Consider the following 26,262-nt stretch of genomic DNA (forward strand, 5'->3'; position numbering starts at 1 on the left):
ATATCGCTATGTGTTTTGTTTGTTGTCATTTCATTACATTACTAGTAAGTTAGGTTTTTGAGACAGGCAAGATTAGTAGGTGATCGAGGTTCTGTTTTACCATGGATCGTTTCCCTTCCCTCTTGCCCTTTTTTCTTTGTCATGCATGGTTCGTAACCATTTCCCATTACATCATCCTCAACTGCCCCATCTCCCTCATGTCCCGCCATATGCATGTGTCCCTGTGAACATATCTCCTCATTCGCATTTTGTCCGCCCCTTTAAGCTGCTCCGCTCCACTGGTTCCTTCCATCACATCCGTTTTGAAGGTCGGTTTCGTAGTGTCTTTCGAGCCGTGTCTGTGTCTCGCTCTGATTTGCCAATCGATCGTTCTCAAACATGAGAATAGACGAAATGACAAAGACAATAAAGGGATTGTAGAAGCCGGAGTTGATGAAACCTCAGGATGTTCCACATGGTTTTCTCACAACGCCCGTTCCGGGCTGATGAAACCCGTCAATTCAAGGGATGGGACGATAAAGAAGGGAGCCAATTCAAAGGGTTTAATAAGGTGGTGGCACAGCAGACGGTGATGGGGACCGATGTGTAACGGTGGCGTGATTATTGCCATTGTTAGAGGGCCCATATGATGGGCCAGATGGAGGGGAGGGAGAAGCTGTCCCTGAGGTTGGCACGGGAGCGGCGGCGGGAGAGGGGAGATGAGAAGGACCAGCAGCAACATCCGTAGCAGCAGGTTCGTCAAGCTGCTCTTCTGGTGATGGAGTGTTGGTCCCCGTTCCCATTATCGACAGGGGAGGCGTCTCTTCGTATGCAGGTGGTGGTACCTGATCTTGATCTGTCATTTCGGGCGCCGGGCTGTGGGTGGCACTGTGTCCCGGACTGGGGGAGGGATATCTAGTCATGCTTGGAGACGTCGGCGCAGTGGTCGCGGCGCTCTGGGTCAAGCTGGTGCTCAACAGGCTGGTGCCAACACTACTATATCCTGGCTGGCTCAGGTGACTCAAGTGGCTCTGGCTGTGAATTCCAGATCCGCCCTGATGGTAGTAATGTACCGGTGGGGGTGGCTGTAAACTTGCCTGTGACCTGAACGGCGCCGACGATAGAGATTGTGGTGAGAAGGTGCCCGCATGGTAATTCCAAGGAGCCATGTTTTGCATTTCTACACCGGCATGCGCAGCACTGCTGGTTCCCTCGCCGACGGCGGACCCTGCCGGACCAGCCGGCGTTCCGTTTCCATAGCCATGGTAACTATTCCCTCCCGTTTCAAGATCGGCATCCTGATTTGGCACACCACCTTCTTTCGTGACCGGCTGCTTCTCATACGGCGGCGGCGCCTCGCCCAGTTCATTCAGTCCTTCCTCAGGTCTGAAGATACCTGCCCAGTCCCATCTCCTCATCGCCGTCGACCTTCCGGATCTTGAGCCAGTATTGTTATGTCGCTGTGTCGGCGCCCCGCGCACCCAAGACTCCTGAAGATCACGCTCGATCAACGCCAACGAAGGGGCATCGACCTCACGGACTACGAACTGAAGCTGCCCGTCACGGCTGTGGCTTGTCGATGCTTGGTGGGCGGAAGGTCGTCGTGCCGGGGTAGAGAGACGAGAACTCTTGTGGTTATCGCGGAATTGTTTGCGTCGGCGGACGTGAAGACAGAGGGCTAGACCGCCCAGGACGATAACGAGGCCGACGGGGATCATAACCCAGACCCAAGGGTGGTTGTTATCATCGTCGTCATCGGTAACTCCCGAGGAGAAGCCCCCGAACCCTGACCCTGAGGACATCTTGGCCTATATCTTTGTTCGAAACTGGCGGGGTCGAAAGGGGGTGCAGGGGCTGCGGAAAAAGCTGGAGAAGAATTCCGTTCAAGGGTCGGTGAGACAGCTCAGGCTCCGGCTCCAACTCCAGCTCCAGAGCGAGTGATAGCCGAAGGAGTGTCGTTCTGTCGTTTGCTTTGCGCCTCTAGTTGTGCTCGCTCGCTTGCGCCGTATTTCTGATTTCGATTCAAGTCGGCGAGATGCTAGCGGGGAGAAAATGCGGTGAGAGTTTTGTCGGTTGGTAAATCCCCTCAGGGGATATCAACGTAGTAGAAAGGAAGAAGGTGCTTTCATAGTCAATTCATGACTGTTCGTGGTCGAGGTAGTCTCGGGTAGCTGTAATCCGTACTGTGCGGTGCTGTGGTACTAATGGCGGTACTTTCTAGGTTGTGACGCGGGATGCCGTAGACGAACCGGGAACGCTGACATTACTCGATCTGACGGTAGATGAAGTTGATGTTGATACCATGACTGGGTCGGTCAGCGCTGGTTTTGATGTTTGGGCAAGTCGAGGAAGGGAAGAGGGGGAGCTGGAGACGGGGAGAAAAAAGGTAAGATGAGGGATGGAGGATGTGATGATGGCGTTGAATGGCCGCGCAGCTGCAATTGAACAATGGGGAGCTGCGGTGTTAGTGCGTGAAACTGTCCAGTGACAGTGCTTCGCTGGTCTTTTTGTCTTTTGTGAAGCCGGGGGATACTGGGATCTGCGATGCAGGGTAGCACCTGAGTGAGGTTGCAGTCGATGGAGTCATTTCACCAACTGCCCAACCTTATTTTCTAGGTGCATTCTCACTGCCGCATCACTACACCGTAGGATTGACCGCAGCCAGACGACAATTGTACGGCAACGGCAAGTGCAATGGTGAGGCATGTCTTGGCCCTGGCCTCTTTCTCGCTTCCGGAAGACTGTCTTTAGAAAGCAGGTCTCAAGGGAAGGAAGCACCGCCAGCTTCAAGAATGGAAGCTTCGTTTGCGGCTGCATTTTCAACAGTTCGTCGGGGTCTTCGCTTTGCACTTTTCTGTTTGGTGTAATAAGGCGCTACCGGTTATCGAGCAGTGTCCCGATGCACAGAATCTGAAACCGCCATCTCGGCAGTCGTAGTCACCTCTGATCGCCCTCGTCATATCGACATGTTTCGAACGGGCACGGCATGTTGGTTTGCTGCACCTTTTCATCATTGTCAGCCAAGACATCATAATATCTCGGTCTCCCCGCCGCAACCCAGGAGCAAACAATGGGATTTTGGGGCTCCCTAGACAGAAAAGATATTTCTTGGTCTCCATCGCAGCTCCCTGGATCCTCCTGAAATACTCTCAACTCTCAGTCTAGAGACCACTCGGTATCCGCACCCAATATCCGATCCAGACTATCACCAATCTGAGCTTGCGATTGGCACGAGTTTGAGATTCGATCTCCGCTCCCACGAGGGCCACGCTGGCACTCTCAAGCGAAAAGGTGGGGTGCTTTACTGCAAGCGGTTAAGCCTTCCCGCCCAGCGATCCCTGGCAGCATCCAGGTCCCGAAACGGTCACAAAGTGGGAGAGTCGGGTGGTACGTACACTACAAGATTCGTTTTTGGAGATGCCATCATCCCCCTTGCCTGTGATTGCCTGAAAATTGATCACATTCGGGGTCTCCATTAAGATCCAATGTGATCATCCAGGCCAGCCAGGCACTCATGGATGAAGGAAAAAAGAAAAGGGAAGGCTCGCTCGTAGCTAAGATCTGTGAAGTACTCGTCACTACCCGCCCGCTAGTCAGATGGTCGGTTTTGAAGACCTGACGAGTATCCTGCCGTCGTGAGTGCCAACACCAACAGTGCTGGTGACGGTTTTGTCCGTCCAACAAGCCAAAACCTTTTATCCAAGGGGGACTCCTTCACTGCTTCCAAGTCGTCTGGCTTCACTTTTACCAGCGTACACACAAACCTTTGTAAGTGCACCCTGATTCATTCGAGTATGTAGACACGTCAGCTCATTTTACCTTCTTGATCCTGGTAAACTTGTTGATAAGGGAACGCGGGAATCACGGGCATTCATACGAACTGCTCCTGAAATTGAGTCTCAAGTTGAGGTTGTGATGCCCTCAGTATCCATTCATCTGATCTGGCGAAAGGGCAGCAGGTAGAGGTACATTGCTGGGCAAGCGTAAGGTAAGTTTCCTGAACAGGTGCGTACTGCTTCGTATTCCGTAAGTTTAGGGGTCCGTGCCTGCCGCTGCGTCGCTGTCATTCAATGCAAGGTTACCCTACAATTCGTACGCTCAAAACGCTGTATTTTAGTTCACTACACAGCACCATACCCAATTCTTCCCCGCCAACATTCCAACCATATCCCAACCAACGACCAACAACCAACACGATCCGATACATTCCAAAACACGTTGCAGACAGCATCGCTATCAGAACATACACCAAGAAGCCAACTCAATTAGCGAAAAGGCCAAAGAAAAAGAACAGAACATTTTCCCATCAACCCCAGACACCACAACTATTCAAAATGCCGAGAGCAATCAGAGGTCAGTCCCAACCCCCATGAGACACCATATAAATGAATGACTTGCACGTCGAATAGTCCATCCTAAGGCCCAAAAACAACATCATGGCACGACTCTGATGCAAAAAAATGTTCATCATATTAACCCCAGTTTCTGATGGTGTAGGTGTGCTCATCCAATGCGAACCAGCCATCAAGTCCATCATCGTTCACTTGGACAGTGTCAACAATGATATCATCATCGAAGATCTGGATGAGCAGACTCTGGTTGTTAAGGAAAACATGGTTCAACTGCTCAAGCAGAAACTCGAGGACGTAAGTTGTTTCGTTGTTTTTCCTTTGCCTTTGTCCAGTGTGGCCCTTGCCCCGCCACGTTGAACAACATTTTATATCTGATTTACATCACATTCCTTTACTGACATTTCCCTACCTACAACAGCGCCTGAAGGAAACATACAGGCCCGAGGAACCGCTGGCAGATAGTGACTAAGGAGTCGTCTAGTGAATAGGAGATGCATAGTGACTTGGAGTCGCCGAAGCCCCCTGAATTACGTGGATTTATTTATACACCTTCAACACTACACTACGTAACAGTTACCAACCAGCGACGAACTGCTTGATCCCCTTCAAAGCTTCGAAAAGACAGGCTTCTTCTTCTGCACGCTAGCCGATAACGCGTCCATCATATCTCTTGATTGCAAAGCAGCCGAGTTCCAGACGGTGGTATACCGCAAGCCTGTATCAAAAAACGTCAGTTTAACCTTCATAATAACGAGAGCAAAAAACCCCCCAAGAAAAAACCAAGAGAGGAGAAACGTACTCTCAGAAACCGAGTGATCCCTAGCATGGTTCAACAACTCCTTGGTACCCTGAACAGCAATCGGGCTCTTTCCAGCGATCAAGCCCGCCAGCTTGACCGCCTGGTCCAGGGCAGCCGCCTTGCTGTCGAGGACGTGGCTGACGAAGCCGACCTGTTGGGCTTCGGCCGCGCCAAACTCTCTCGCCGACATGCACACCTCCTTCACCCACGAGAAGTTGCCGACGGCCTTGGGCAGCCGGGAAAGGGTGCCAATGTCGGCGGCCAAGCCGATGTCGACCTCCTTGACGGCCAGCCGGACGTCACGCGTGCAGAGCCGGATGTCGGAGGCGCAGGCGATGTCGATGGCGAGGCCGAAGGAGATGGCGTGGAGGACGACGATGACGGCTTTGGAGGGTTTGGTAGGTTAGCAGATGAGGTTAAGTAGTTCACTATTGACTTGACTTATATGTACTACGGAAGAAAGTGAAAAGTGACAATCTGATACATACGTTTCTCGCACAACTCAATAGCCGAAATGCTATCCTGGAACTCAGTAATGTATCTTCTCAGCTGGGCCGCCTTGCGCCCGACGTCGGGGGCGTCGCCCGACTGCAGCTGGTCGTTCGAGCTGGCCGCGTGGATGTCCAAACCCGCCGTGAAACCCCGGTCGCCGGCGCCCGAGAGGACCACGGCCCGCACGTCCGGGTCCGACGACAGCTGCCGGAAGATCTGGCCCAACTCCAGCCACATGGCCTCGAAGAAGGCGTTGAGCTTGGCCGGCCGGTTGATCTCCACGTGGGCGACGAAGGAGGGGCCGGCGGAGGTCACGTTGAAGTGCTTGTAGGATGTGTATCCTTTGAGTTGGGGTTGTTGTTGCGACATCTTGGTGATTTGGGTGGTTGTTATTCCGGAAGATGGTTGAGGTAGGTTGCGGAATTGGGAGACACGACGGGCAAAGGTGACACGATTAGATGGGAGGATGAGAAAAGAATGATTCGAGAACTGTATGTATGTGTTCAAGTGAGAAGTCGAATGAGAATAAGCTCCAAGTAGTTATAATGATGATTGTAGTAGATCTTGGGCTGCATCTTGATGGTGGTAACCTAGGCAAATAGGGAGTAGTTGTTGACTGATACGTTGTTGTCAAAGTTACCGAGGCTCAGCGGCCGTTAAACGGTCGGGTAGGTAAGAAGCGATGGGACCGCCAAGGCGTGACGTTGAAGAGCCGACGCCGGCGCCGGGAGCCACGGACCACTGAACAGGACAAAGACCCCATTGCGGGGGAATTGAGTGAGTGCAGTGTGTGCTCCCGTCCTTCCGAACGTTGTTGTTTTCGGGTCTATCCACGCTGCATGTTGCTGTTAAAGACATGTGAACAGTGTCCAATTGGCATATTTATAGACCCCGAACGCGGTTTTGCAATCTGTTGTTTGCATCTTCAATGGCGCAACTGTAGATGAAACTGAACGAAGCGACTTGCACCAGAGTGACATACCGAAAAAAAAGGTGTTCACTACCCCTCCTCCAATGCCTCGCATTCCTGGTGGGCAATCGTTGTGGGTGGTGGCGCTTATGATCCCTCCCAGGGTTACCTTCGATGTGCAGACGGATTACTTATGCGCCGGACTCTATGCTACACTACCGTGACTACTACCTAACCTGATGCAATGTGATGCATTGTCGTGCCCGTTGATAGGAAACGAGGACTTGAGTCAGTTTGTACACGAGCGGCAGTTCCGTCCACGGAGGAGGATAGCGGAAAATCCCATGTTTGAAGGGATGCCACTTTCGCTGATTACCGTATGGAATTGACTTATTACTCGGGCTGCTTTGCCCTGGCGTATATACATGAAAGAGGTCTTGGAAACTCCGGCAAAGTCAGTGGTGGAGATGGTGGGACATGATGGGCGGGATTAAGGGGAAAGAAGGAGCCTTTTTGCGTTGACAGGGGATGCTGCTTCTTCAAGTACCTATCGTGAACTGTAAAGAAAGCTGTACCTGCCGCTCCGTCTCCAGTGCCGCCTGGCGGGACGAAAAGCCACGCGAGCAACGCTACTCTGTAGACTCCTCTCTGGTGGTTTTACCCGCAACAACTGTCAGCGATCCCACACGGACGAGTGAGGTGATCCATGACAAGCACGCCCCGTGGATGCCCAGCGGCCCAATCACTATCGCATTCCGGCCGCTCGTCTGGCCCTCATTGACACCTCATTGGCGCCCCCAAAGGCGGCCGACCCCATCGTGCCCATTCTCTGGCTCCAGGACCAGGCGTGATTGTGACTTTTTCCAGCCTACCATTCCATTCCCTGGAACCCCAAACTTGCGACGACATCCTTTTCTCAAACAGCTTCAAAGTTCCTTTCGAACCCAGGCTCTGTCGAGCTCGCTTTCTGCCAACCCTCCCACGCTCCCTCCCTTCCCGATCGCGAGGCGCGCAATCTCGACCTCAACCACACTTTGGCTTACTTTGGCCCAAGCAACCACTCGAGCCTCGATAGCCAACGGTTTCGCTCTTGTGTTACGCTCTGTGGGCATCCGCTTAGCTGTCCTATTTGCTCTAATCTTTTCTCGCTTCCTCGAGACACGACATCCTAGGGCCCTCCCCCGTCCCTCGAGCCCGCTACCCGTCGCCGTCGCTGTCGCTTTTATCGTCGCCGTCGCCATCGTCCTGTGGTGCACGACAACCCGCCTCCTGATATTGTTCACCACCATATCCGCCTCGCCCGATCACTATCGCAATCACGACCCCGTCCACATATTTTACCTCGCCGATCCCACAAGACTTTTGCCGTTGCTGTACATTTCAAAGAAAAACAGCCTCGGTAACGAATTGCACACGCCTTTGCCCAATCCACGATTCGGAATCTTGTCCGCCAGCGACCGGTTGAAGGAACATCGAGCCTGATCCGATCTTTCTCGTTATACCCGTCTGCCACAACTTGCGCAAACCTGGGACCTGCATACAGCTCCTACTCTACCGCTTGCGCCCTCGTTCAAGGCCTCTCAGCAATCACGTTGATCGAATGATGGACATAGAACGAGACAAGTGCTCCTAAAAGACCAATTCTTCAACAAGCCAAAGCTGTCGTTTCCACCAATTACAAGTTCGACATCTGGACTATCGTGCTTTCCTGTTGCGACCCAGAGTTCTTGCATGGCCTCGACCTCTTTGGACTTTTGACTTCGACCTCAATTCACCTTCCGATTGTCCACTCCGATTGGCTTCGACCCACATCGACATCGAGTCGCACTCTGCACAACATTTGATGGGGTTTTGTTTGTCGACGCTTACGCTTTCCGTATCGCAACAAACGAGTGCGGCAATTGAGCAGTCACTAAAGGTTAAAGATGGCTGCGCCGGGTTCCAACAAGCCCGAAGTGGGCGACATTTTGGTGGTCATCCGTAAGTTCGTTCTCTCTTCCAGTCATAGCCTGACACAGTGCAGCTTCATCAAGGGGCATCTTTTTTTCCTCGGGGCTTGTCTGTGTTTCGAACGATCCAACAGACGGCGCCACGTAGCGTTGACGCTGTCGCAAACTTGAGATACATAAAAGGCTGACCCCACTGATTCCACAGACGACTTTCATGCCCGTAGTTCGGACGAGTTGACCTTAACCAAGGGTGACCGCGTGGAACTGATCGAGCGTGATGACGAATTTGGTGACGGCTGGTTCTTGGGAAAGCATTTGGTAAATGGCAACAGTGGTCTTTTCCCAGAAGGTATATATACCCCCTCCTCTGTATAAGCCACAAAACAGCTGCATGGCAAACAGCCTCAGGTATCGTGCTGTAACTAACTTCGCCCTACAGTATATACGCGTCCTGCACCCAAGCCCCATTCGAGCAGCCCGTCCCTCCAAAAGCCCGTTCTCTCGCCGTTGGCCGAAATTGTCAATGAGCAAACAGCAAACGCCACTTACTCTTACGACAACTTCAAGATTGGGAACTCGGCCGATGCAACTTTACCGTTAAGCTCATTCAAGCCAGCTTCAGCACCCGACGGCCCTGCGAATTCGTTTCTTAGCAGTAGTTTGCCAACAGGAGGCATCGGACGCCCCGGCGCTAGCACTGACAGCCACGTCCTACACGAGACTTTGAATGTCATCGACGAGCATATTACGGATCTGAACTCGCCGCAAAGCAACGGAGCTCTTCGAAACACCGGCGATTCTGGCAGCGAATATAGCTCGCACATAGGCAACCGTGTCTCTTACATCCAAGGCGAAGAAACAGACGAGGAGGAAGAAGGAAACCATTCACGAAGCGAGGTCGCATCCTGGTCTGCTGATCAAGTCGCCGAGTACTTGTTTACGGTAGGAGTGGAGAAGCACCACTGTGAGGTGTTCCGTGACCAGGAGATCACCGGAGAGGTCATTCTCGGGATGGATCAAACATCGGTCTTCATCAAAGCCTTTGATCTGGGGTCTGTGGGCAGACGGCTAAAAACTTGGCAGAAGATTAAAAACCTACAGGATGAGGTCAACGGACAGGGACCAGGCTCGCGCGTACTCAGCCAGACGTATGGGAGCGAGGTCGGGTCTGATGTACAAGGAAAAATGCGCAGCAGGACGAACACCCTCACAGGGTCGACTATCACAGGGTCGACTCTGAGGTACTCATCCAACACCAGCCAATCTCTGTCAGTCCAGACGAAACACTCATCGGAAACCCCCAAAATGGGCCCTGTCCAGCCCGTGTCTCCAGTCTCACCTTTGATGGAGAGCCCAAATCGTATGTTCCACGAAAGGAGACCCTCCGCTGCAGACATAAGAGACTTGCACCACTCCCGTCGCCATTCCTCGACTGATTTCCGTCTAGCAGGAGCATCCCCGGCCACCCCTAAAGTCTCGGGTGGAACGTTGCACGGAACAGAGGTGCCTCACAAGAAGCAACCGTCTTTCGACCGAAACTGGACGCTGGGCAGTGCAAACAACTCTAACCACCCCCAGTCCTCGATCGGGCAACAAGATAGTCTAGCTGTTCAAGAGCCTGAGATCCAGGATTCAGCAGTAGACCTGGATCGAGGCTACTTTTCAGGAACCGAGGCTGATCCTCGGCAGCGGAACTTATTGAAGAAGCGTGAGAGCAAGGTGCCTGGTCTCGCGGAATCGCCAAAGACGAGCTACACAGAAGAGCAGCGTGTGCGGAGCGCTACGGCGCTTTCCAGACAGTCACGGTTAGGCAGCATTGATTCCTCCCGGGAAGCAGTTGGCATCTTACCCACTGCACAGAAATACTACGGGTTGGTTAGGCGCACAGCTTCCACGGCTACCATGGAATCCCGTCTTTCTAGGGAAGGCAACCACCCTACGGTTACCAAACTCGAAGGATCTCCAGAACAAAACAGATCCTCTCCAAGATCGGCTCTTAAACGCCTGAGCCAAGTCAACCACCCGGACTTTAATATGGCCGGCATGTTAAAGAACGGCTTCGGCGGGCTACGAGCCGCCTCAGACGCGATCACGGGTACCGAACGAGCTAAAGTGGCGTCACCGGTGGACACACCGTCCAAAGATTCGTCTATTCATTCGCCCACACGCACCGGCTCGACCACGCCCTCGGCCGGCCGAAGTTTTGACCTCGACCAGGAGACTGCCAAGAGTTTGAGCACCGTAGCAACCGCGGCCTCTGCAGCAAAACAAGCAGCAAACCGGAAGAAGACCAAGAAGGAGACAAGTGCTTATACGCGTGGCTTACAAAAGATCAGCCCGCGAGAAGCGGTCAAGGATGCGGACTACAGTGGATGGATGAAGAAGAGGAGTGCCAACCTGATGACCACATGGAAGCCGCGACTCTTTGTTCTCAAGGGTAGACGCCTGGCGTACTTTTATTCTGAAGACGATCAAGAGGAGAAAGGTCTAATCGACATTTCCTTCCATCGGGTACTCCCGGCGGACAATGAACGCCTGACTGGCTTCCACGCGACGCTTATGGGGGCTAGTAACTCCCCAGCAATCCCGGCTGGAAGCCATGTCCAGACGCTCGCGGACGCGGACGCAGAGCGGGATCCAACGGAAGAGGGGGATCAGATGTTCATCTTCAAGCTTGTTCCACCACGAGCCGGCCTCTCGCGAGCAGTGAACTTCACAAAGCCCACAGTACACTACTTTGCTGTGCCCAACATCAAGCAGGGTCGCCTGTGGATGGCGGCTCTCATGAAGGCGACTATTGATCGCGATGATACCCAACCAATCACGACGACATACCAGCAGAAAACCATCTCGCTCGCCAAGGCACGCTCGATGCTTCACAGACCACCAGCATTGATGCATTTGGTAGAGACGAGTGAGGACAATGCCGGTGACGAAGAAAGAGGGGCAGCAAAGAAGCAAAATGGCCTAGGCATCAGCTACAACGAGGCGGACAGCGGAGTTGCGGGATTTGAGAAGCTGGGACTTTCTCACATTGACGAAGATGGGTTGGGATTTGGTGAGAAGGATGGATCGGTTCCTCAGAGCGCTTAGGCGAATCCAAGGAACCCATCCGGGGACCATCTGTGATCTGGCTACGTAATCACACCTTCAGCCTTGCTTTACGTCCAGTATTCACTTGGAAGGAAGACATCTCAACCCCCGTGTCTTTCTTTCTTCGTTTTGATTTTTTTGGTTTGTTTTTCAAAGTCATCATCCAAGACGTATATCCTAATGTGGCCATGTATTTCAAGAATCATGCCATGCTGCCCGAGGCTTAGTGAGGCAATGGCAGGTAGCGAAAGGATTAGTATAAGGAGATATTGAGTCGTGTTTTTATATCCCAGAACGAGTAGCAGTTGAAAGTCTTCCATCTCGCCGTTCGTGTGGGCCTGTGTGAATGTTACGGTTGCGATGAAACGTGATCGTTTTGTTGTATTGTATCCGTATTGTATGTAAGTTACCGAAGTTGATTGTGAAGGTTGCCGGAAGATGCCGCGTCGCGCAGTGTCCCCAGAAAAAAGTCGCGTCGGTGCCAAACAGCGAGAGCCAGGCTTGGAGGCCCGCAGTAACAGCTCCCGCTTTGTTGGAGCTTCCCAAGATCAACATTTCAGGTTGCCCGCACCAGAATACCTTAGCACCCACAATCATCACCACGACCACATACCCCTCGACCGGCATCCGGAGAAACAACATCATCACAGACTGAGGTGGACCAAGTCATCCCATCCAGCGCGCCATACCATTGGCGCTTTTGACGAATCATAACGGCTCGCGACTATCAAACTGAAATAGTCGAATTGACGAACTTCCAGCGAGGAGGACAACAAAGCGATTCGCCTACCTAAACCAACAAATCAATCTTAGGGGTCCCGACATTGACCCGTCCTAGCAGCGACAACATATCGGGCATCTCTACCCCATCATCCGCACCAGGAACATAAACCCCAACCGGTTGGAGCTCGTCGCCCAACCTTGACGGTCGACCATCTCCCACGACTTCTGCCGGCCCGCCCCTCTCCTCCGCGCCTACCATCATCCCCGCCAACATGGCCTTCTCGGGAAGAGGAACGCTGAATTCCAGCACCAATTCTTTCAACCCCTCCGGATCGCCTTTCGCTTCAACCCCACAAAAGCCCTTGTTCGCTCAGCAGCGCGCGCAGAAGCGGTCCGGCGCTACCACATCTACGAGAGGACCCCTCCAACCATCGAGACTTGGCCAGACAGTCATGTATAACGACGACGAAGATGAGACGGAGACGAACCAGCAGGAAGTCAAGGCTAACCGGTCAGGCACATTTGGCCTGCCATTTGACGACACCTACGACTTGGACGACAGCTCTATGTTGATGAGCGGCGCCCCTGGCGGCGACCTGGAAATGGGCGATGACGACTCCGACCTGATGATGCTCAACACCCCAGCTGCGACGGAGCGCGTTCGGAAGGAAGCTGCGGGTATCTTCCGCGCTTCGGTTGCGCAGTCTGGACCCCGGATACGCGATCTCAGATTCGCTGCCCTCGCCAAGGACGTCTATACACACATGGGCACTGCTTCCCTCTTCGAGCCCGGAGAGCTTATCCTCAATACCGAGAGGCTTATTACGCGTCTGTATGACGAGGGTGTCGGCGAAGAAGAGGATGAGGAGAAGCTGGACGAGGCGCTCGCGCATGTCGCTGGTGAACTTACTGACCTTTGGAAGAGAGCCATCAGCGACTTCCCCCAACCCGACGAAGAGCACACAGTGGAGATTGGACCCGGCCCCAACACTTCCCCACTCGAGAAAGCGACCTACCTGGCCAACCTCGCGCTACATGTCCACCACGAACGGTATGAAGACAATACGGGACGTACTAGGCCTACGCCCTTGCCTGAGACACTGTTCAAGTGGTTAGACGAGTACCACAACGTTTACAGCGGCCAGACGGAGGAAATTCTACGATACAGGCCGAGTCCGGCGTCTCACCCTCTCTTTTGGCAGGCTATCTTCGTTGCCCTTCTTCGGGGTAAGGTGGACAAGGCGGCCAGATTGCTTAGACAAGCCGGGTGGGACAAAGTTAAGAAAGACAACGGCGAAAACAAGTACATAAACCGTGCCCTGGAGAGTGTGCAGCTTGCCACGGCTGAAACGGTTGCTATGTTGGAGAACTGCCCCGGTTATAATGAGAACTGGGACATTTGGAACAGTGACTGGACTCTCTGGCGTGTCCGGACTCGGGGTGCACTTGACCACCTCAGGCGCTTCGCCGAGGGTCGCGATAACACGCTAGGCGACTCTACGTTCTCTGACTTCTCGGCCTCAGTCTCATCTACGCGGAATCGCGAGTCCATGGCCGGTCTGGCGAGACGGGCCGAGTCTCAGGTTCCATGGGAGATCTACGAAAAGCTGAACATCATCTTCGACATTGTCTTGGGTTCAAAGCATGCTATCCTCGATGCTGCGCAAGACTGGTGTGAGGCTACGATCGGTCTCACTGCCTGGTGGGATGACAGGAGAGCCGATAAGTTCGGAAACCCGCTCACAATGGCCCGCTCACAAGCCCTCACGTTGGCCTCACAGTCAGCAAGCACGGACAGTTACTTGGATAGGCTGAACAATGCCTTCCATGCGGCCGTCGAGGAGGATTTCTACTTGAACCCCAACAATCCTGTGGAAGTGGGAATTGCGTGTATTTTTGAGGACAATGTGAAGGGTCTCATCGGTCTGCTCCGTGGCTGGTCGCTTCCTATCGCCTCTGCGGTCGCCGAGATTGCTTCATTGGGCGGATGGCTTCCACAGCACCAGCCAGGAGCGTTCTTCATGGAGGGCCTCGATCAGGATGATCTGGACGTGCTTGGAGTAGACCCCACCGCGCCGGACGAGATTGACGGAATCAAGGACAGCACGCTTATTCAGTACGCGCAAAAACTGACCGATGATGAGGATATCGGAACGATCGCGGACCATATGGGAGAGTCTCGAGACGGCTGGGAGCTAGCTATTCACGTACTGGGCCGTATGGACTCGCAGGAGCGTTCCGAGGAAATGATTGGAATCCTGGTCAGGCATATTGTCGACAGTTTGCACGTGGACTCGGGCGAAGTGGTGGACAAGACTTGGTCTCTCCTGAACGAACTCGGCATGATCTCTTACGCCGAAGAGGTGGTCGAAGTAAGTACCAGGTGTCAAGGCACACAACAAAGACCCTCCTCGCTAACCGCTCGTATAGACTTATGCCGATATTCTCGCTCGCGACTCTCATCGTTATGGTGAAGCGATGTGGTACTTTGCTCTGGCGCACAAACCGCACAAGGTTCGCGAGGTTATGAATCTCCTCATCTCATACTCCCTTATCCAGTCAACAGCTTTCCCACCAAACGAAGATCTCGACGACTGGCTTCACCGCCTCCTTAACGAGCGCAACGAAACTCTCGAGCAGTGTGCCAAGCAAGACCTCGAGGCTGCCGAACTCCTCGGTAAGATGCTCAGTGGTTACGCCTCGCTCCGTCAGTACTTCATCATCCGTGACGACGAGAGCATCCTTCCCAACGCCACCCCCTACGCGCGCAAGCAACAGGCCGCCGCCGCACTGGTCAGCGTCATCGCTAGTTCCGACGATAACATCCGGGGCGGCCTCCTCGACCCGACGCGCGATGGCATCGTCGGCGAGGACTTCTTGCTCGCTCTCCTCGGCGAAGCTCTTGCCTTCGTCACCAACCCGGACAACACCAACGTCCACCTCGGCCAGCAGGCCCTCCCCATCCTCAACCTCGACCAGATCGACACCATCCTCAAGGCCATCGAAGATCTCCAGGCCGTCAGCGACCGCGTCCGCAACACATGCGAGGAGTTCCTGCAGATCGTGCTTGCTTCAGCGCCTGGCGGTCTCAAGGGATCGACCCCCGCCGACCTCATCAAGAAGAATGCCAGCGGCAGCCTCGTGCTGGCGGGCAGCACCATGGTGGCGACTCAGCTGAAGAACTCGCTCAGCGGCGGGCTGGTCGGCAGCGGTGCCAAGATGAACCCCGTCAAGCGCGGCTGGGACTGGAGGGCGGACATGCCGGCCAAGACTACCGGCGAGGATGTCATGCGGAGGTTGAGACTTGGGGTGGCGAAGGATCTGGCGGGATTGTGGCTAGCTGACGCGGATAATGCTCTGTGGTAGGGTTCTGATAGTGAATGTAACTGTGGTTGGGTATGGTTGATGAATGCTTCTATGCTGGCTTTTGTATGGCAGCGGCAATGTCTAAGGGCATGGTAGAAGCGGATGAAGCTTCGGATCAGGCGGAAGAAGAACAAAACAAATAGAAGTGGTATGTAGCAAATCTGGTTCTTATCGGCTCAGTTTCTCTGGTTGGGCTAGTCAATTAATGTGTATGTCAATGAGAAACTGGCTGTTGGTGGGTGACATGAAGAAATATCCAACTGATCCACAGCCGTTATATAAGCGTTCGTTTCTTTGTATTACATCTACAAAACACATCATGGGAAGGACGGATGCCATGTATATCTCTCAAAGGTAAGCCCACGGCCAAGCAGTGCCACCATACTGACCTTTCAGTACATGACCTCCATGCTAACCTAAGTATACAGTCTTTCACCTCCCAACTCACCGCATTCAACGAGCAATACCACAAGCACAAACATTACAAAGCAATCCACGCGGAATAGTCACACGCAATCAACGGCAATTCCTGATCCAAAGCCTAGTTCAATTCCCCTTCCCCTTGCCTTGATACCACTACAACAACTAATAGTACAACGGATCCTCGCCCTTGTCAATAGCCTCAGCCACAAGCTCGTTGTAGTGAGCCAGCAACAGATCGTACTCCTCCTGGAGCTCGCCCGTGGTGCGACCGAAGGCGCGGACGGCGGAGTAGTAGACGTTGGCGAGGGCGTGGCAGGTGGAGCCGTAGCCGTTGGTGTCACATTGGTAGTAGAGACTGTTTGGTTGGGGTGGTTAATTGGCGAAGGTTTGAAAGGGGGACAGAGGGGAGGGTTTGGAGAGCGTTGATGGGATGCTTATGATGGTGAGGGGAAGGAATGAGAAAGGGAAACTAAAGAGATGGAAGAGAGAGAAAGAAAGAGACATACTCATTCTTGAAATTCCCATCAATCTTCAACTTATTAGCATCCGTAAACCTCGACTGGGCCTTGTAGTTGCGATAGCCGAAATCGTGACGGTCGCAGGCAGGCGTGAAGGGGAATCCCAACGGGTTATCGGGCGAGTAGCTGCACGCGTCCGAGGACCAGTCCAGTGTCGCCGGGTTCCTGGCGTTGCGGTAGACAGTGAACTGCGGGAGCGTGATGCTGAAGAGGTACCGGTCCGTCGTCTGCTGGATGGTCTCGGCGCGGCGGAAGAGGGAACCACCGGCGCCGGTGCTGTCGGACTCGCTGCTGCCGGCCCAGGCCCAGGCGGCCGTCGGCAGGAGGGAGGAGAGGGCAAGGGTGGTGGAGAAGAACTTCATCTTGATGGTGGATGAAGATGATGATGAGGACCAGGTGGAACAGTTGAACTGCTGAACTGTTGGCACACAGAAGAGAAGAAGTCCTTTTCTTTCTAAACTGGGCCAGATGGTCTGGTCTTTATACCTTTCTCCCCTCAGTGCCTCCTCCCCTTCCCGCTCCGTCCGCGCCCTCAACGTCTTGGTATGTATGGTGTTGATCGACGACACACCACACACGATAGCATGAACACAAACATGATGTTTCCCATCTTCTTCATGCTCCCAGAGCGGTTATGGGATCTTGTCCCGTCGTCACATATTGTAACCTGCCTGAATGGGCAGTGATGCCCGTCATCTTTGGTCGTTTGGTCGGCATGTGCGGCTGCCGGTGTGCGGACGACGTTTTGGCGTGCTCGTAGGCTTACATCTCATTCGTGTGGTGATGGGTATATGCATGTTTACCTACTTCTGGTATTCTTCCACTCTTCTTACCAGACCCGAAAGAGCAAGAGCGTCGCTTCAGAGGGGGGAAATGGTAGCCTGACCTTGTTTCTTTAAGATGGAGACGGGTAACGGGACAAGCCACGAGGTCATCTGAGATTTAGATTTATAAGTGGTGGTTCAAGTTGGAGTTTTGATTGGTTGTCTCCTTCCTATTTGCTCAGGAATCCTGCTAGAACGTCTTAAGAATGGTGTAAAGAAATTTCCAGGTTTGGTAGTCCACCGTGATTGGAGGTTGTGACGGTGCGGAGGAGCTGGCCATCAATGCAACCGCCCGGTAAATGAATTTCCTCCAAAAGACTTGCCGAGAACAAGACCATCGACACACTAACACTAACTGATACCCTTCCTCCGAATCCCCTCACGGCGGAGCTTCGCCCTTTCACAAAAGCGGAAGGAAGACAAGACCCTTCTCCTCCCAACTACAACCAACTACTCTACATGCGAAGACAGTAAGCGAGACATACGAAATACATATGGGCCTTGGGGTTTCGAAGCGCCTGACGGTGCCCACTGGTATCGGTATCTGTATCTGATCTAGTCATCACGCAGCATTGCGTACGTATGCTCAGATGTAACTCGGAGAGGAGAGAGAAGGAAGAAAACCGAGAACGAATATTACTACGGTTTCTATGCAAGGCACGTAGGTCTCATCACGCTCTGGTGTCCACAGCCGATCCCCTCTCAGCAAGATGGGGTTACATTGCCGGCGATTCAACAGCCAAGACGTTGGGGAATTGCGTAAAAACTGGGATAGAACCTTCCGTCACTGGTGGGTAAGGTAGGAGGAGGAGGCCGGAGGAATTGTTGGGTTGTTGGGTTGTGCCGGTTGAAACTCAAGCAGTTTCAGTATCTGTGGGGTTGGTTAGCTGATGGTTGATGAGTAGTTGATAAATAAATCGAGCAGAGTTCTGTCTGTCGATTGAAGACTTTGGGTTGGTAGGATATGTATAAGTGTCCATCACCATCAGCATCAGTAGCGGTAGGAGGATCATTTCATTTGGCAGAACCGACGATGATGCTCGAAGCTAGGCCTACTGGAGAAAGGCACTTGGATTGAAGCGGCGGCGGATTTGAAGCGCCGAGTGAGCTTGACTTGGGGAGTAAATGAAGTGAGGAACTTGGATCGTTTGTGGACAAGCGTCAGTTCTTGATATCAGCCAAAAGTGCAATGCAGCTTGGCATGGCCCATGACATGGGAAAGTCATGAAGACTGATGAGGAGATAAACATAAGACTAGGTTTGTAAGGAATAGCTCGTGTGTGTGAAGTGTACCGGTAGGTAAGTGATGTCTGAATCTATAATGAGGATAAAGAGCGGCTTCCCGTCACCTCTTCCAGTAGAATTCAGTCCATCGAGATTCATGGCATTCCTAAGGTATGCTCACATAAGGTATCGCCAAGTCGTCTTATCGGCTTATCTGCTGATGTCGTCAGTGTGCAAGTCCGAAGCAGCTCCGGCTCCGGGCCCCGGGGGGTTATCGGAAGATAAGAGATGGGGTGGATATAGTCGGTTGCCGCCCGGCGGCCCGCTCCATTCGTCGACGACTGCGAAGATACCTCGGTGGCCAGGAGATCCTCTCCGACACTTCAACACATTTGATTCACGCATTCAACTACAGCACGCAAAGATACGATTCCGGACATATTTGTTGGCGATGTTTGATTTCTATTTACCCGATATTCAGGCTTAAGATTTACGTCTTTGAAATGAGCAAACAGCCCAATGCGCCGACCGGTCATAACCCAGCCAGCCGTTCCAAGACAGCCACCAGATCCAGATCTATATGTAATCATGATCTATCCCCGGAACTAACACCACGACCACGTTGGGCCATGCCTTGGTTCACCTCTTCCTCCCCCCCGCGCGAAGACTGAAAAATCACGTGCATAAATCAAGGAGCAAAAGAAGATACCCCAGGTCCATTGACGCCGTGCAGAGATGATGCTACCTGCAAACCCCGATGCTCCAAAGTGTTGCCGGATGTCGGCGCTTTCCCCAAGCGCCAATTCTCGAAATGAACCTTTCCCAACTAAATATCAAACGCCCGCCTGAGAAGATAAAAAAGCAATGCAAAAGTAAGAGTCGCCAGCAAAGGGTGGATGGCTGATGATTAGTGGCATCGCCCGAGAATCCCGGATGAGTGCCGCCACCCTGCTTGCTCAGCGTCACTGTCGAGGGGGCAAGGAACCTGACGACTGTCGTTCGCTAGTTCGTCGCCGTATTCGTTGCCCAGTTAAACCGTTCGATGGTATCGCCGGTACCGGTGATCGCGTCGTGATAGTTTGCCACCGCTTCTCGTTGCGGCAAATCGTCGTTCACTATCCTCTCAGATAGATTATCTGACGATATACTGAGCTCGGGCCCAACGATAGAAGACGAATAGAGAAGTTGCCCTTGACGACGTTGACGCTGACGCCGACGCTGACGTTGATGAGGTCGTCGATTATACGCCCCTGATAACCCGCGTCCGCTCCTTTTCGAGCTGCAGGGCATTTGCCTCGAATGCTTCCTTCTTGCACTGGTGACAGAAGAAACAGTCATGTCAGCACGAAATTCCTCTTGAAGCAAGACATCTGATAGCCCAGCAAGCCACCATTTTGACTTGTTGCTACTTACGTCTTCGAGGTTCTTGCACTTGTGGCTCTCCAATAGTCGGTGCTTGCTGCAATAGTGACCGTCGCAGAAAGTACAGTCGCCTGTGATGGGCGCTGCGGGGAGCCTGCACTCGGTGAGCGAGCACTTGAGTCTCCTGGGGGCAGGCATATTGTCGGAGGTGGTTGTTGAGTTAATGTGGAGGTTGGATAACGTGAAGGTGATGTTTGGGTGGAGGTTGTGGAATTAGCGAGGAGGAAGAGCAGCGACTCTTGGGTGAGTTCTGGTCTGGGTGTTTTTTAAGTTGTCCTTTGGGTTTCCCGAGGATAGGACGAGTGAATGGTGAGTGGCGAATCGATCAATAGGTAGACGGCTTATGAGACGAAATGCAGTGAGTCAGGAAAGATTGAACGACGGAGGTTCGAGGTCGGCGGAATGGGATGCTTATAAACAGAGCCGGTGGAGGTGACGAGCCGAGAAGCCGAGAGTCATGAGCGGATGCCAACAAGGCTCACGTGGTGTTATCTTTGGGGACAACTTGAACCAAGGGATAGGCGGCCAAGTGGCAGATTTAACTCGGGCTAGTTTCGCGAGACTCTTGTTGCAAGTGGAAATGGCTGGAAAGCGTTGGACCTCGTTGGCCGGGGGGTGGTTGAGTTAGGATGAATAAGTACAAGAGTTGTAGCTGGGGCCCGACTTGGACGTGATGTGTGACCAGTGTAAGTGACAAGGGAGCTACAAGTGACCCGAGTGGTGACAGTGCAGGAGGGAGGCGGTAGAGCGGTAGAGCGGTAGATCTAGCCTACCTGCTGGCATGGCATGGCATATGCTGGCAACGTCGACATCTTGTCCCATGGAGAACAGCACGGCCATCGTGGGCGTGTCGATGACGGCACGGCCACACGGGAGGCAATGCTGGGGCCGACAACCAGGGCCCAATTGGCCTTTTGATCGCAAAGACCCGCTAGCACCATACCCAAGGCTCCCTTGTCCGTGGTTGTTGGCGCCGGGAATTGGAAGGGATTGGATCGACGGAAAGTGGTGCCAGTGCTCAGTGCCAGTGACTCCAAGCGACTTGAAGCGACTCCGTCCAAGCCGAGAACCCACGAGGTTGGTGGCCGGATGAGCTCAGGAGAACCTCACAAGGGACCAGGCCTTCAGGCGAGTTGTCAGCGGCTTGTGAATGGAACTTGACAGGCCTGCCGAGAACAGTCAAGGAGCAGCGAGAACCTGCCCGCGTTAGCACCGAGAGTGAGACCTCAGCTCAGCTCTCAGATCACATCAGTCACCACCTGATAGTGAAAGGGTCACAGGCGCCAGTCCAGATTTCCCTATGCGGCACAACCTTTGGTTCACGACAGTTGGGGTGGTGGAACTCCATGCAGTGACCAACAAACAAACCTTTGTCGATATCATTGTTGTTGTTGTTGTTAGGTTGTTGTGACTTGTGAGTGAGTGGGTGGCACTCCGCAAGCCGCCTTCCTGGTAATGAATGCATCACGACTGGATCATCACTTTTTGGTAGGCATCGCTTGCAGGCAGCTACAGACATGCGTAATAATGCGTGTCCGGCAGCACAGTGGGCCCGGGCCTTGGACAAGCAGTGACAAGACACCAGACACACAAGCTACTGCGTGCACTATCAGGGTGCAGCATCCAGTACGGGGATTCACAGGGTAACTCGCAGGGTAGGGGTCTCGCTTTCCCGGGGTACCACTGGTATTTCCAGGGTGGTGATGGTCGTTTCCGGGGTACCTAGTGTACTGCTCAGGTCTATCGGAGGGCTCTGGATACCTTCAACAAACTTGGACGTGGTGCGAGACTGGGGTTTGCGTCAGAGACCCCAGAGTAACTCTTATCGCCGATATTCTCCTTTGTTGCTGCTCATGCCCGCGATCCATCGTCTTTGTTGGAACCAATATGACAAGAAGAATTATTTGCTCGCGTGGCCCATTCCCGGGCTTCAGATGCACCTCGCTCTCTCCCCGGGTCCCCGGCCACGTCTGGATTGCCTGAGTGGCGCTTGCCATCTCTTGACTTTTTATGTCTCGGGAAGCGTCTACTTGCAGCAACAACAAGCCACAGCATCTTTGCTGGAGAGAAAGCAACAAATCATCGCTGGTACCGAAGCCGGTCTCACTGCTTTCTTGTGTGAAGTGGCCATATTGTACCTTAGACGACGTTCCAGATGCCGTGTTGTCCTCCGCCAACCTCCAACCTCCACTGGAAGAAGATCATTAGCGTACCAACTACCGCCACAACAGACACTCCGCCAACATTATTTTCCAAGTTGCCGCTTTTCGGACATCGTATCGTCTCTATAAACAGCTTGAGATATGAGAAATACCAAAGCCGCTACTTCAGCCCTCCGCATCTAGACAGATAGTGGCTGAGTGGGTCCACCAACGCGGGGAGGCTAGCCGCCTATCTGCTTCACGGACATCCATACAAGTCCGTCTAACATCTGCTATCTGCCTCGCAAACTTGATCCCAACCTCAACGCCAGGTTCAAGCATTAAATTTTATTTCTGGCTCTTACCATGTGCAGCAAAGACGTATTTCGGTTTCACTGGGTCTGGGTGGCTGCACGGTGTGCGCCAACATACATTCCAGAAGCCTCAGCGGCCTGGGACGATGTTGAAGTTCAGATGCGGCTCCTTTCTTTGTTGTTAGGTAGTGATCGATCTGCCGGGTCCAACACCCGTCAGCGTCAACAGTTAAGGACATCAGGCCAGAACCAACAGACGCCACATCTTGCCTGTATCGACAAGAGGACGAAAAAGACGACTCGGGCTTTCGGGAGTGTACAGGCATCCGCTTGCTGCCCAAGATTTCGCATGCTTCCGCCTTCAAACAAATACCGGACAGCAAGCGATCAAACCTCAAAGCCCCTCTCCTCCATCCTCCCCGCCTCCGTATCACATCCGATCCGGGGGTCCCAGCTTGCCAGCATTTGTCCATGATCCCTTACACCGCTTCCGGCGGCCGGCGCATGTCTCCTGTCTCCATTCAGAGGAGCATCTACTCCCAGGGCATCGGAAGAGGACGGCATGGAGGTCGTCAACGCACCCCGGCTTTCTACACTTGTTGCCACATTCACCAAGTACTGCCATTCAGGAACCAGGACCGCTGCCTCCATTGTTGCTCGCCTGCATCCAAGGGATTGTATGTCACTGTCACAACTGCAACGCCGACGAATCGCTAAAGAACACGATGGTTTCCTCTAATACTGCGTACCCGACTGCGAATGGATAGGATGGCCATTGTGTGATGCGCAGGGGGGCTTGCTTGCTTTGCTTCTTCATGACTGATGCGTATTCGATGAAATCCTACCTGTCTGTTTTAAAAGGTGCAGGCATCGATGTTTTTGGCTACTCTCATGAATTCGCGATCCTAAATTCGTGTGTTGGAAAGCGACACAATCAACAGCCTAGACGCTTCCACGGCATCCTCTCCGGGTCGTTAACTCCGGCGCGGAGCACGGAGAGAACTCGATGGCAGTGAGCCGCAGAGATCCTCTTTATCGATGCACTCACGTACGTTACCATTTCATTTATAACATAAGAACCGTGTGGCTCTTTGGCTTGCATCAACCAAGACACATCGCGTGGCTCTGTCTCACCACCTTGGCTACTATTGGAATAGCTCGGTGACTTACGAGCACCGCATGACATTGCGTGAACAACAAAATACCTTCACGGCAAATCACCTCTTGTCGCGCACTTCTTGATCTCCAAGGTCCCCATCAACTCATCGTGCCAGATATGTCCTCTCTTTTCGCCTTGTCACTTCGGCCTCGCAAACCGCAACGGCTGGGTGGTTCGCCACAGCAAAATCGTGGCCGTTTCTCCGACTTGACCATTACCGACTCGCACATAGTGAGACCAAGGCGGCGGCATGCAACGCTTGCTTTTTCTGACTTCTCATAATACGGTGTTCATATTGCAATCAATGACTATCCTTACGCCGACATATCGAGGACCGCACGAATGCAGTCGCCCTGCTTCATGACCTCAAAGGCCTCGTTGATCTCGGCCAGCCCCATGCGGTGGGTGATGAAGTCGTCAACCTTGATCTTGCCGTCGAGATAATCGTCGACAAGACCGGGCAGCTGAGAGCGGCCCTTGACGCCACCGAAGGCGGAACCCCTCCAGACACGGCCGGTGACCAACATGAATGCTATAGGATGAAGGTACGTCAGCATTATTGAGCACATAATGGCTAGCAGAGGAATGAGGTGACGCATGGAAAAACTTACGCCTGGTGGAAATCTCCTGACCGGCAGCAGCAACACCGATGATGATGCTCTGACCCCAGCCCTTGTGGCAAGACTCGAGAGCAGCACGCATGACGTTAACGTTGCCTGTGCAGTCGAAGGTGTAGTCGCAACCGCCGTCGGTCATCTCGATCAGCTTGTCGACAATAGTCTGACCCTCGGGGAGGGTGGTCGGGTTGACGAAGTCGGTGGCGCCGAACTTGCGAGACCACTCCTCCTTGGCGGGGTTGACATCGACAACGATGATCTTGCCGGCACCGTTGGCCTGAGCACCCTGGATGACGCTGAGGCCGACGCAGCCGGCGCCGAAGATGGCGACATTGCTGCCCTTCTCAACGTTGGCGGTGATGGTGGCGGCGCCGTAGCCGGTGGTGATGCCGCAGCCGAGCAGGCAGGTGCGGTCCATGGGGGCATCCTGCCGCACAGCGACGACCGAGATGTCGGCGACGACGGTGTACTGGCTGAAGGTGGAGGTGCCCATGAAGTGGAGGATGTCCTGGCCACGGGCGCGGAAGCGGGAGGTGCCGTCGGGCATCACACCCTTGCCCTGGGTGGCGCGGATCTTGCCGCAGAGGTTGGTCTTGCCGGACTTGCAGAACTTGCACTCCTTGCACTCGGGGGTGTAGAGAGCGATGACGTGGTCGCCGGGCTTCACGTTGGTGACGCCCTCGCCAACGGACTCGACGATACCGGCACCCTCGTGTCCGAGAATGACGGGGAAGGCGCCCTCGGGATCCTTGCCGGAGAGGGTGTAGGCGTCTGCGTATCACACCATGTCTTTGGTTAATGCGACTGCGAACTGCACGGAAGCCCAACCGAGCGAGCCATCAGGATTCTTGGAGTGCGAGCAAACTCACCCGTGTGGCAGACACCGGTGTGCTTGATCTGAATTCTGACCTCGTGGGCCTTGGGCGGAGCCACCTCAACGTCCTCATAGCTGAGCTCCTGGCCGGGGCCCCAGGCGATGGCAGCCTTGCAAGTAATGGTCTGCGGGAGATGGTAACCGGATCAGCACATGGTCCCTGATGACGCAAACTCATCTCTCTCTGACGATGAGAAGTAAAGTCCTTCTGTCCTCCCAATCGCGACACCGCTCTCAAAAGAACTGGAGCAAGCGTATATCGTGCAGCGGAGCTTGAGCTTGAGCTTGAGCTTCAGCTTGAGCTTCTTCGACCTTCTCTCTTACCTTTCCTGCTGTGGATGCCATTGTGTCTGAATGTAATGAAATGTAGAATCCAAAATCAACTCAGAGTTGAAATGAAGTTTTGGAGAAGGTCAAGTCAATTTATCTCACTACGATCGGACCAAGAAAGCTTGCGAATGATGACAAAACGGGGCCTGTTTCCATCGGCCGCAGCGCCGACGGGACCCCGCCTTCCAAAGGGTGGGGTTCCGCCAAGTGGGTTCCGCACGGTTTGCTACCTCGTGCCCTCGTCACCGTTGACTGTACGCCGTGTTCTTGTGGTGTCTCTCTCGCCAGTTTATCCGACTGGTTTTCGGTGATTTCACGGCATCCCGGGATTTCTGCGGCTTTCTAAGCAATCACTCTTACTAAGCTATCTTGGGCATATAACACCCAACCCAACCCCCGGCCGTGCCTTATCGACTGGAAAAGCCTCTCGCTCTCGGCAGAACTCGCTATGCTCACTCAGCCCGTATTTTTTTTCTCCCTTTCGACATATTTTCTCACAAAGAGTGCATGTCAATTCACCAATTCTCCATCGACGGTCACTTACAATCTCAGGGCGTGATGTTAGGTTATTACTCACTTTGATACGTACATTCCCCCCAGTCTCTTTCCCGCTACTGTTGCAGCCAACTATGTATAGCGGGGTCTCATCCCGCTATCTGTGGATTGTTCTCTCTACGCTAGCGCCTCAGGGCCTGATCGGCTCGCGTGACCGTGACCGCGTCACCGTAACCTTTTGTTAGGGGAATTGACAGA

At 53.5% G+C, this 26,262-nt stretch overlaps 9 protein-coding genes across 9 annotated transcripts; 4 read left to right on the forward strand and 5 right to left on the reverse strand.

Moving 5' to 3' along the window:
• Positions 1-462: 462 nt before the first annotated feature.
• B0H65DRAFT_123217 (uncharacterized protein) lies at positions 463-1,988 on the reverse strand. The gene has a single exon (XM_062820703.1). It carries the CDS (start codon positions 1,779-1,781, stop codon positions 543-545), a length of 1,239 nt encoding a protein of 412 aa, XP_062684780.1. The 5' UTR covers positions 1,782-1,988; the 3' UTR covers positions 463-542.
• A 2,451-nt stretch (positions 1,989-4,439) lies between these two features.
• B0H65DRAFT_418508 (transcription factor TFIIH complex subunit Tfb5-domain-containing protein) lies at positions 4,440-4,800 on the forward strand (the record flags this gene model as incomplete). The annotated part of the gene is made up of 2 exons (XM_062824148.1): positions 4,440-4,625; positions 4,750-4,800. The coding sequence occupies 2 exons, from the start codon at positions 4,440-4,442 to the stop codon at positions 4,798-4,800; spliced, it is 237 nt and encodes a 78-aa protein (XP_062684781.1).
• Positions 4,801-4,936: 136 nt separating this feature from the next.
• B0H65DRAFT_421593 (ClpP/crotonase-like domain-containing protein) lies at positions 4,937-5,991 on the reverse strand (the record flags this gene model as incomplete). The annotated part of the gene is made up of 3 exons (XM_062824350.1): positions 4,937-5,046; positions 5,131-5,514; positions 5,619-5,991. 3 exons carry the CDS (start codon positions 5,989-5,991, stop codon positions 4,937-4,939), a joined length of 867 nt encoding a protein of 288 aa, XP_062684782.1.
• A 1,143-nt stretch (positions 5,992-7,134) lies between these two features.
• B0H65DRAFT_123265 (uncharacterized protein) lies at positions 7,135-8,322 on the forward strand. The gene has a single exon (XM_062820705.1). It carries the CDS (start codon positions 7,259-7,261, stop codon positions 8,012-8,014), a length of 756 nt encoding a protein of 251 aa, XP_062684783.1. The 5' UTR covers positions 7,135-7,258; the 3' UTR covers positions 8,015-8,322.
• On the forward strand, positions 8,237-11,625 carry B0H65DRAFT_123248 (uncharacterized protein). Its single transcript, XM_062820704.1, has 3 exons — positions 8,237-8,512; positions 8,687-8,830; positions 8,921-11,625. Exons 1-3 carry the CDS (start codon positions 8,458-8,460, stop codon positions 11,572-11,574), a joined length of 2,853 nt encoding a protein of 950 aa, XP_062684784.1. The 5' UTR covers positions 8,237-8,457; the 3' UTR covers positions 11,575-11,625.
• Positions 11,626-12,107: 482 nt separating this feature from the next.
• B0H65DRAFT_537579 (uncharacterized protein) lies at positions 12,108-15,948 on the forward strand. Its single transcript, XM_062829074.1, has 2 exons — positions 12,108-14,669; positions 14,728-15,948. Exons 1-2 carry the CDS (start codon positions 12,570-12,572, stop codon positions 15,661-15,663), a joined length of 3,036 nt encoding a protein of 1,011 aa, XP_062684785.1. The 5' UTR covers positions 12,108-12,569; the 3' UTR covers positions 15,664-15,948.
• Positions 15,949-16,248: 300 nt separating this feature from the next.
• Positions 16,249-16,966, reverse strand: B0H65DRAFT_421920 (prokaryotic phospholipase A2-domain-containing protein; the record flags this gene model as incomplete). Its single annotated transcript, XM_062824369.1, has 2 exons — positions 16,249-16,441; positions 16,593-16,966. 2 exons carry the CDS (start codon positions 16,964-16,966, stop codon positions 16,249-16,251), a joined length of 567 nt encoding a protein of 188 aa, XP_062684786.1.
• Positions 16,967-19,892: 2,926 nt separating this feature from the next.
• Positions 19,893-20,212, reverse strand: B0H65DRAFT_419467 (uncharacterized protein; the record flags this gene model as incomplete). The annotated part of the gene is made up of 2 exons (XM_062824211.1): positions 19,893-19,967; positions 20,066-20,212. The coding sequence occupies 2 exons, from the start codon at positions 20,210-20,212 to the stop codon at positions 19,893-19,895; spliced, it is 222 nt and encodes a 73-aa protein (XP_062684787.1).
• Positions 20,213-23,858: 3,646 nt separating this feature from the next.
• Positions 23,859-25,768, reverse strand: B0H65DRAFT_123344 (putative alcohol dehydrogenase). The gene is made up of 4 exons (XM_062820706.1): positions 25,504-25,768; positions 25,175-25,304; positions 24,300-25,076; positions 23,859-24,220 (listed from the first exon to the last, which is right to left on the reverse strand). The coding sequence occupies exons 1-4, from the start codon at positions 25,522-25,524 to the stop codon at positions 24,003-24,005; spliced, it is 1,146 nt and encodes a 381-aa protein (XP_062684788.1). The 5' UTR covers positions 25,525-25,768; the 3' UTR covers positions 23,859-24,002.
• Positions 25,769-26,262: the final 494 nt, after the last annotated feature.

The sequence above is a fragment of the Neurospora tetraspora genome (assembly GCF_033439725.1).
Source record: "Neurospora tetraspora strain CBS 560.94 chromosome Unknown B0H65scaffold_2, whole genome shotgun sequence".
Lineage (NCBI taxonomy): Eukaryota > Fungi > Ascomycota > Sordariomycetes > Sordariales > Sordariaceae > Neurospora > Neurospora tetraspora.